The 10966-nt window shown below is 38.2% G+C and overlaps 1 protein-coding gene across 1 annotated transcript; it reads left to right on the top strand.

The window, feature by feature from the left end:
• Window positions 1–662: 662 nt before the first annotated feature.
• On the top strand, window positions 663–1736 carry LOC127082494 (uncharacterized). The gene has a single exon (XM_051022741.1). It carries the CDS (start codon window positions 663–665, stop codon window positions 1734–1736), a length of 1074 nt encoding a protein of 357 aa, XP_050878698.1.
• The last annotated feature ends 9230 nt before the right edge of the window (window positions 1737–10966 follow it).

The following is a 10966-nucleotide window of genomic DNA, read 5'->3' as shown; positions in this document are numbered from 1 at the left end:
TTGGATGGCTTCTCCGTTGTGTAGATATTTTTAAGATCATTCTACAATGATCTAGTTCCTAGTTTTATTTTGGGCACCTTTGTGTATATTTTGTGCCATGTAGTGTTTTCTTTTGGGCATGTAATATATACATTGTTGCCGCTAGGCGCTTATGTATTTCAGTACCAGTATTACACTATGTATAATATGCATTCTAGACATATATTATATGTGGGTGTTACAATTGGTATTAGAGCAGGTCGTATCCTCGACCTAGCCATGAGATATTATAAGTATTCCTTTCTGCCTCATATGTGGGTTGTCATCATTGTCCTTGATGTTATATCCATAGTATTGAGCCTGATCAACTTAATCATATTTGTATGACATTCATGATCATGGCTGACAGACGCAGAGGTCGTGGTAGACATAGAACTCAGAATTCAGATTCAGAACTGCCAAGTGGTAGTGAAGGTTTTCAATGGCCTTAGTTTGTGCAACATATGCAGCAAAAACGAAACCAATTCATGCATCAGATGATGCAACAGTAGAATGGTGGTCTTCATCCTCAAGGGTTTCCATAAGAAGCTGTAGGTGGTAGTTTCCTAGATTTCTTTCACATGAATCCTCTTGAGTTCCATGGTGTATTAAATCATGTGAAGGCTCATGAGTGGGTAACCAGCATGGAGGGGATTTTTCAGATAGTGCATTGTAGTGAAGAGAATAAAGTTGTGTTTGCTTCTTACATGATGAAGGGTCCTATTGTGAGGTGGTGGGAAACTGCTTCAACTCTTATGACCAATCAAGGAGTACCTAGGGATTGGGAGCATTTTAAGACTACTTTTCTAGATAAGTATTTTCCTAGATCTTTGAGGACTCAGAAAGAATTTGAGTTTCAGCAGCTTAGGCAGGGTACTATGTCAGTGGCTACATATGCTAAAAAGTTTGAAGATATGGCTACTTATTCTAGACAGACCGAGTACGCACCAAATGAGAAGTGGAAGATTGATCAATCCCTTTTTGGTTTAAGAGGTGAAATTTCTCATAGTGTTTCTCAAAGAGAAATCACTACTTATGCTGAATTGCTAAGGCAATGTTATGTGGCTGAGAATAGTTTGAAGAAAGTTCAAGAAGAAAGAGATCAGTATAGGATTGGAAAGAAGGAACAAGGAAGGTCAGGTAACCAGTTTAGGCCTAGACCTCAATCTTTCAAAGGAAAACAAGTGCAACATGCAAGACCTAACCATCCTCCGCAATGTCAATTATGTAAGAAGCCTCATTTTGGAAGATGTGTTGGAAGTGTGATTAGGTGTTTTACTTGTCAGAGGGAGGGACATATGGCTAGGGATTGTCCTCAGAATAAGAATCAGGTGCAAGGAAGGAACACTGGTCGAGTTTATACTTTGGATGCAAGGAAGGCTAAGAGCAACAATGCTTTTATTGCTGGTACGTGTCTCGTCAATGATCATCCTTGTTTTGTATTGTTTTATTGTAGGGAAACACACTCTTTTGTATCAATTCAGTGTATGAAGCATTTTGGCTTGCAAGCAATCCCTTTGTCTCCTCCTATGGTGGTTACTACCGCCATGGATGATGTGCTTGAGACACCGTTAATTTGTGAAAATTGTCCGCTATCGGTGAATGGTAGAATTTTTCAGATTGATCTTATTTGTTTACCACTTAAAAAGGTTGATGTGGTTTTGGGATGGATTGGATTTCCGCCAATTCGGTGTTTATTGGTTGCGAAGAGAAGCTAATCATCATTCCATCTAGTGAAGCTACTCCAAAGGATGTATTAACTACTATCTTGGAAGGTACGGTTGGCATGGTTAATTTCTTGTTTGAGAAGGAAAAGTCAGTTCTCTTGGTTCTCACCAAGGAACCTAGCGACAATCTGAATGTTACACAAATTTCTATGTGAATTTCTAGAAGTTTTCCCTGAGGACATCACTTCTCTTCCTCTTGAAAGGGAAGTGGAATTCTCTATTGATCTGATACTTGGGACGGCTCCAATCTCCTTTTCTTCGTATCATATGGCGCCACTCGAGTTGAGAGAGTTGAAGGATTAATTAGAAGAGTTATTAACCAAGCACTTCATCCGACCTAGTGTCTCACCATGGGGTGCTCCAGTGTTATTAGTGAAGAAGAAAGATGGTAGTATGCGTTTGTGTATTGATTATCGCCAGTTGAATAAGGTCACCATTAAGAACAAGTACCCTCTTTTGAGGATAGACGATTTTCTAGATCAGTTGAAAGGATCCTGTGTGTTCTCGAAGATAGATTTACGATCGGGCTATCATCAAATCAGAGTTAAGAATTCGGATGTATCAAAGACCGCATTCAGGACCCGATATGGCCATTATGAGTTCCTTGTAATGCCTTTTGGTGTGACGAATTCCCCTGCTGTTTTCATGGACTATATGAATCGGATATTTCAACCTTACTTGGACCAGTTCGTGGTGATCTTTATTGATGACATTCTTATTTATTCTCGTACTCCACAAGAGCACGGAGAACATCTAAGGACTGTTATATCAGTATTACAAAAGAAGCAACTTTTTGCCAAGTTAAGTAAGTGTGAATTTTAGATGAACAAAGTGAGGTTTCTTGGTCATGTCATATCCCACGGAGGAGCATTAGTAGATCCATCTAAAGTCGAAGTAGTTATTAATTGGGAAATACCGAAGAATGCTTCCGAAGTCAGAATTTTCTTGGGTTTGGCAGGTTACTATCGAAGATTTATAAAGGGGTTTTCGTAGTTAGCCTTACCAATGACTAGACTTACCCGAAAGGAAATTTCTTTTAAATAGGATTCGAAGTGAGAGCAGAGTTTCATGAGTTTGAAGAAAAAACTAACAACTGCTCTTGTTTTAATCATCTATGATCCTAGTAAGTCTTATGAAGTATTTTGTGATGCCTCTAAGAAGGGACTATGATGGGTGTTAATGCAGAGTGGTCATGTTGTACATATGCCTCTCGTCAGTTGAAGAGTCATGAAGAAAACTATCCAACTCATGATCTTGAATTAGGTGTTGTTGTTTTTACATTGAAGGTGTGGCAACATTACTTGTATGGAGTATGTTTTGAGATGTTTAGTGACCATAAGAGTTTGAAATACTTATTTGACCAAAAAGAGTTTAACATTAGACAGAGGAGATGGATGGAGTATTTGAAAGACTTCGATTTTGAGCTTAATTATTACCCAGGGAAAGTGAATAAGGTTGCAGATGCCTTGAGTCAGAAAGAGATCCATCAAGCCGAGTTAATGATGTTAGAATACACATTATTGGAGAAGTTCTGAGATCTTAACCTTCAGTTTGATTGGACGCAGGATGGTGTGATAATGGGAAATTTGAATGTTACTTCTAACCTAAAGGAAGAAATTCGGCAAGGACAAATGATAGATGAGAAGTTGCAAGAGATGTTGACTCAACCAGGTTTCACTCAATCACCGGATGGGATTGTTCTTTTTAACCAAAGGATTTGTGTCCCGAATGATGCCAAACTGAAAAGAATTTTTTTGGAGGAAGCCCACAAGGGCGCGTTTACCATACATCCAGGTTCATCGAAGATGTATCAAGACTTGAAGAAGGACTATTGGTGGCCTGGAATGAAAAAGGATATTGCAGAGTATGTGTCGGAATGCATAGTGTGCCGGCAAGTAAAGATCGAACATCAGAAGCCAAGTGGTTTATTGCGAACTTTAGAGATTCTAGCTTGGAAATGGGATAGTATTTCAATGGATTTTGCAGTATGGTTACCTCGTACCCAAGGTGGTTATGATTCAATTTGGGTGATTGTAGATCGTTTAACTAAGTCTGCGCATTTCTTGGTCGTGAAAACTACTTACAAGGCAAGTCATCTTGCACGGTTGTTCATTTCAGAAATCATAAGACTGCATGGTGTTCCAACTAGTATTATGTCCAGTAGAGACCCAAAGTTTACTTCAAGATTTTGGAGGGCATTCCGACAAGCTATGGGATCGAAGTTGTGTTTGAGTGCGTCTAATCACCCTCAAACAGATGGTCAACTTGAGAGAACGATATAGGCACTGGAGGATATGTTAAGAGCTTGTGTACTTGAAAGTGAAAGAAATTAGAAGAAGCTCTTACCATTGATTGAATTCGCATACAATAATAGTACCATGCAAGTATTAGGATGGATCCTTATGAAGCCTTGTATGGACGGAAATGTAGAACACCTTTGTGTTGGATGGAAGTTGGTGAAGAAAGAATCTTAGGACCGGAAATTATTCAAGAGACTAAAGAAAGGATAAGGATGGTTTGTGATAAAATGAAGAAAGCACAAGATCCCCAAAAGAGCTATGCATATCACAGAAGAAGACCATTAGAATTTAATGAAGGTGATCATGTATTTCTAAAGGTGACTCTGAGATTGAGACTAAAGGGACCGTTTAAGTCACGAAAGTTAAGTCCAAGATACGTAGGACCATACCAGATTATAAAAAGGATTGGATAAGTAGCTTACAAATTAGCCTTACCACCTTCTCTATCAGAATTGCATGATGTCTTTCATGTATCTCAACTTTGAAAGTTCATTCCAAATTCTCTTTAGCCTATTCTTCCAGATTCAATAGAAGTAGAAGCAGAACTAACTTTCGAACCTCTACCAAGTCGCATTGTAGGACGAGAAGTTAAGGAGATCCCTCTTGTTAAGGTTCAGTGGGATGAATCACATCCGGGCGATGCTAACTGGGAACTGGAGTCAGAAATACGAGAAGTTTACTCTCATATCTTCCAGGTAATATTTAAATTCAAGGACAAATTTTTATTTAAGGAGGGGAGGATGTAATACCCGTATTTCCATAAATACTCAAATTCCTATTAATTGAGATCAATTGAGTTCCTATGTGCTCTAAAAGTTATCAGTTGGGATAAATAGATTAAATAGTAAATTTAGATTGACTTAACCAATTGTCGCATCCGCGAAAAACAACCGGCGGGCTAAAACAAAACAACACAGAGCCGCCACCGTGCGTTATTTATCCCAAAAGAGGGAAAGGAAACGCTCAGAGTAAACCTGGGAAAAGCATGGTCTCGCGACCAAAGAGAAAGGGTACGGGAGTCGGTTACGCAAGGGGAAGGTATTAGCACCCCTCACGTCCGTCGTACTCGACGGGATCCACGCTCTAAAGAAAGAAAAGGTTGCTAAACAAACATCACACACACACACACCGAAGACAACACAGATGGGGGAAAAGAGGAGAGAGGGCTCGCTAGGACATCGCATCCTATGCCTACGTATCTCGTCTGGAACGAGAATCAGAGCTGCCGTAGTTCAGCTCACGCACGCCAAACAAAACACACACAAACATGGGCAAACATGGAACCCGAACGCCAATCGCTGGACTTACATCGGCTTCCGAACCAAACAAACACAATCAGGATACGGACAGCCAATCGCTGGTCTTACATCCACATCCTGACACACAAGAACAAACAAGCAACAAGCTACTAAGGAGTCGGGAACTCGAGCCTAGCAACTGTCAAGCAAACACACACAAAAAAAAGAAAAAAGGTGCCCGGAGAGACCTCGCACGGCCTCCTGCCTACGTACCTCATCTGGTATGAGGATCAGGGCGACATAGTTCCCCTGAACGGGAAAGAAATTCCAACCAGATACAAAGGGAGACACACTACTAGGGAGCTGTACTCGAGCCTAGTGTTATCATGCATCATTGCCCTATGTTATGGTTCCTATCCTAACTTGCTCAACAGCAAGCTAATCCTAACCAGGAAACACAAAACACACATGCTCAATCAAAATAAAGCAAACATTCACATAGCACACACTATATCCAGTCAAGTGAGGCTCAAACAAGGGTGGACTACCGAGGCAAGTCAACTGTACAGGGTAGTGTTTGCTCTTAACCCTGACATTGAGAGTCAGGGTGAAGCAGATGAAAGGTGAGTGAAGATTAGACTTCACAGCTCTTATCCCTGGCCAGGGAGAGCTTCAGACAAAGGAGCGTGGGTTCAGAATGGAGGAACCCTTCTACACTCAAGATTCAAACTCAACTGTACAAATGTACAAGATCTTGGGTTAATGTCCCAATGCATCAACACAGTGGTGTGAGCAGAGGGACGACTCAACAGAATAGCGGGGGATGGATTGCACATCCCTTGGGTTCCGCCAATTGCCTCATAGAGGTCTTCACCTGCTTGGGGACAAAAGTAAACAATCACAAACATCGCCTCTTAAGGAGGACTTCAGACAGTTGCCTGGCTAAATAACAAGCCAGGTCTTCCAGAATACATGGAGACAAGAGAGTCTACCTCAACTGGTTTATACAACCAAGCAGCAGCACAGCAAGTTCTTAAAGAACTAAAGCGACTATGGTACCTGGAATCAATCAAGCACAGTCAGTATACTAATCACACAGTCAAAACAGACAGCATAAGAATCAACAGACAATGTACAAAAACAATGCAATATGCAAAGCACAATCAACTCAAGTGAGCCAAGAATCCTACAAAACACACAAGTTAGTTCACAACAATTAGCCAAATCAAACTTGCATCATTCTCCTTTAAGGCATTTGCATCTCAACCTGAAACACAATTCAAAAGTGAGAAACAAGACCACTAGGACAAGCCTAGGATCCAACGGAGATGAAAAATTCAAAACAGCAAGTGAAAATCAATCAAAACCACAATCAAACAAATTAGAAACAAATCCCATTGGTCCCATGCTCATATCATTCATTATCATTATTTCATAAACAAAATATCACAAAGCATGCCATTTGCAACCTCAAAAGACCAAACAGAATGATCACAATCAAATCAATATCAAAACAGCTCAATAAATTCCACAAAAGTTCCAGTCTAAACAGAACACATTCAATGAGTAGCATATCAATTTTCAGCTCATTTGGATCAATGGAAGTATAGAAATTAAATTCATAAAGTTCAGACAAGTTCAAGCAAGCCAACACAAGTCATCAAAACAATCATCAACTTCCAATAATCATAAAACAGTGACAATACATGATAAATGAATGGGATCAAAGCCACAATGACCTATAATGTGTCTACAATGCTCATACCAAATTTCACACTCATCCAATTAATGACCAGCATTTCACAAAGCAAATACAAACATGTGTCACAAAAAATCAACAAATGACCAAGCAGGAGAGAAAATTCCAATCAATTAGGAAATGCAAGCAATAATTCCAGAAAATTCTCATGAATTCTCAACATTCATATGCTCAATCATGCAAAAATTTGGCTCAATCCAATGTCCCTAAGCACATCAAATAAAATCATGAAGTTCATCAAGCTTGGTGTGACACAAATTGTCACACCTCTAATCAAAAATTCATATCTCCTCAACCAGGGATCCAAAAATTACAAACTACATACCAAAATCACCAGCAAAGAGTCCAGAATAAACACAAAAAATTTCATGAATTTCTATGGAAGCATCATCATTTTATGAATGAAATGGCAAAGCATACACATGAAGCATACATCCAAACAATCCCTAGGCAAATTATTTTTTTACACGTGCACAAAAATCATAAAAATCACCATTAAAAACTACACATCATAAGGAGAATCATGCAAAAAACCTCACAAAATTTGGACAAATAATGAATTAGATATGGATTTTCTAAATCATGGATCAAAAATGAAATGAAATTGAAAAAAGAAATGAAATAAAATGAATGAATATTGAAATAATGGCAAATTCGTAAATATTAACAACACGACCAAAACGCGGTCGTTTCATTTAATTGCATGGCGCGTTGCTATTGGTCAGTTTCAGCGGTAAACATGAAATTCAAATGGAAACAGGCACGGCAAGATCAAACACGCGTTCTTCGTCGTCTCCATCAAACACAAATTCCAGAAAATTGCAGATGAGCATTTCTCAACCAAATGCAACAAATCATATATCAAAATGACCGGCAAAGCACGTACATCATGGATATGCAATTGGTTTGACCTAATTCCTATCATGCTAACCGGATCGAACGAAAAAAGGATTGCACATCAAACTTCAATTCAAGATTTCTCATCCAACACTTAATCAAATCAAAAACCACAAGTTGCATGATGATCTACATTGAAAGATCTACACAAACCACCTAACAATTCATGCAATTAAAGAGATCGAAAATTTACCTCTTGGAGATAGCAGTGGTAAATTCGTGCTCCTCAATGTCCAAACAGCTAAAACAGATGAAGTTTATTGATGAGGAAAGTGATTGGAATGAATGCCCTAGCTCCACGATGCTCCAGATCCAAGATTCACCAATTTGCCATGGAAGTGTGAGGTTATGACAGTCCAAAATCCTCTATGTTCTGGCCTTGATTTTGCAAAACAGTTCCTCCATGATGATTATAGAAGATAGATCCAACAAGAATGATCGAAAATGATGAAGAAATCACTGAGAATTGATGAAAAAAGTGTGTAGAAATTTTGGAGAATTGAGAGGTTTTGGAGGGAAAAGCTGTTAGAATCTTGAAGAATGTGAAGTGATTACCAATTTCTGTTACAATTATTGTTATATACCAATGCCTTAATCCATTCCTTAATCACAATTAGCAAAATTGGATTGGATTAGTGTAATGCATTTTCAAGTGAAAGTCCAAAATAGCCTTTTCACAATTAGGCCAATGTAACAGTAAATGACAGTTGGAGCAAGTTCTATTTGGCATTTGTGAAGTGTAGGAAAAGGTCCCATGTGCATATGGCTTGTATTTCTCAAAATCACTATTTCACACCAAAAATGCTAAATAGTCCACTTGAAAAATGCCATTTTGCCATGATTATTTTTGATGAAATTTGACCATGCATCATGAAAGTACACATAAAATGTGGTTTGCTCAAAGAAAGATCATCCAATTTGGCCATTCCATGTGAAAGTTATGCCACTTTGAATTTAGGCATTTTTGGAAAATGATTTGATCATATCTTGCCAACCATTCATGAGAAATTCAAGTTCTTGGACTTTTTGGAAAGGTGAGAGCAAGATCTACAACTTTCATGTTGGACAAAATTTCATTTGAAGCATTTTTGGACATGTAATTTTGTGATGAAAAACTTTCCATTTTTGGAAACTTCCATTACAAGTCACTTTCCATTTTTGGAAAGTTTTCTCCTGACTTTATTTTCTTCATTCTTGATGTTTGAAATATCAAATGAAATTTGTTTCAACATGAATGAAGTGTATCCAACCCTCTCCCACCTCCAAATCCATCATCTCTGGCACAGTTGACCACAATTGACTTTTCTGACTGATAGATGAATTTGGCTATGCACTGATCAAGTTGAGCCTCAAACTCCTGATGAAATGGCTCAAGGATGAAACCCTAGCTTCCATAAGCTCAATACAAACATGAAATGATCCCCATATCCATTATAGACCCCATCTCCTAGCCAAGCCCTGATTGGCCCAATGTAGATGATTAAACTGATTAGGGTTGACCAGTGGTCAAAACCCTAATCTCAAGGTATCTGATCAATCTCTTCAATCTTCTGGATGATAACAAGACCATGATGATGATGATGTATCATTTCAGCCAAGATGAAGACCAATCTCCTTGAGAATCAAGAAACCCTAATTTGTAGCACAATCCTCAGATGGCTAATGATCAACCCATTCAAGGAAACCCTAGCTTGCATCATGACCTCTTATCTTCTGACCAAGACTTAGGAGGATGACTTGCACAATGTAACCACATGATATGCAATATGCAATGCCTAATGACCTAAAAAATGCAATGCAATATGTTAGCTAATCCCAAGAGAGGAGGGCAAATTTTGAGGTGTTACACCAATATTAATTGGGACTGACCTTTTATTAATTGGGACATTTTGGCAACACTAATAACGGGTTAATTACTCTAGTAGAACAAATATTAAAAGTGTGGTATCACTTGGGATATTTGTTACTACCTTTTCATTCTTCTTATCCACACGTTTTTCCTCTTATTTTGTGGTCACATATCTTTTCCACTTTCTATTCTCCTACCTAAGACCCTTGTACCATGGTCATTTTTCCAACTTATCAGTAAAAAGGGAAGATAAAGAGAAAGAAGAAGCTCAAGGGAAAAAGAGGAAATAAGCTAGTGGAGAGAAGAAGGAGGAAGAAAAGCTTGGAATCCATCATCATCATCACTTCATCACCATCTCATCTCATCATCTTCTTCAACCTCCTCTTCCATTCTTAAGGTGGGTTCTAGGTAGAACTCTAGATTTAGAAGTTAGGGTTGATAAATCATGGAATTGATAGTAAGATAAATGTTATTGTGATGAATTTTCCCACGAATCATGTGAATCTTCATTGATGGTGCTTCTATGTGTGTTCTTGTAGTTGTTGGATTCTTGTGTTATAATGATGTGGTTGTTGTTTTGAAAGTGTTGTTGATGTGTTTTCATGATTGTATCAAGAGATTGGTTGTTGGATATAAAACAATGTTATGCAGGTTAGAAGTTGTATTGTTATGCAGTAGAAATCATGTTTTATTCAGGAACCAATTGATTGGTTCTTAATAACAATTGATTGCACACACTTTCTGTTTTGAAGAGAATGAAAATTTGACAAGACCAATCGATTGACAGGGAGCTCCAATCGATTGCACAAACTTTCTGTTTTGGAAAAACTGGAGATTTTTCAGGTGCCAATCGATTGACACTGAGGATCAATTGATTGATCCTCTGCATTCTTTGAAAAACAGAAATGTGAGAGGGACCAATCGATTGGCTCATACAAAAAACTTTAAAATTCATTTCCTTAATGTTTCTAAGTGCATTTCATCAACCATTAATCACTTGTTATGTTATACTTGAATTGAATCATTGTTAAATATGAGAATCACATATTAAATCTAGAGATTTAACCTAGTGATCATTTTAGGCCATAAGTTAGACTTATAACTTAGATAACATTAGAATGCGACATTCATTCGTACGATGCTTATGTGGAGGTCGTAAATGAATGGTTGCTATAGTT

Source organism: Lathyrus oleraceus, chromosome 5 (genome assembly GCF_024323335.1).
Source record: "Lathyrus oleraceus cultivar Zhongwan6 chromosome 5, CAAS_Psat_ZW6_1.0, whole genome shotgun sequence".
NCBI lineage: Eukaryota > Viridiplantae > Streptophyta > Magnoliopsida > Fabales > Fabaceae > Lathyrus > Lathyrus oleraceus.
The sequence above is the reverse complement of the archived record's forward strand: the minus strand, read 5'-3'. Positions and strand labels throughout refer to the sequence as shown.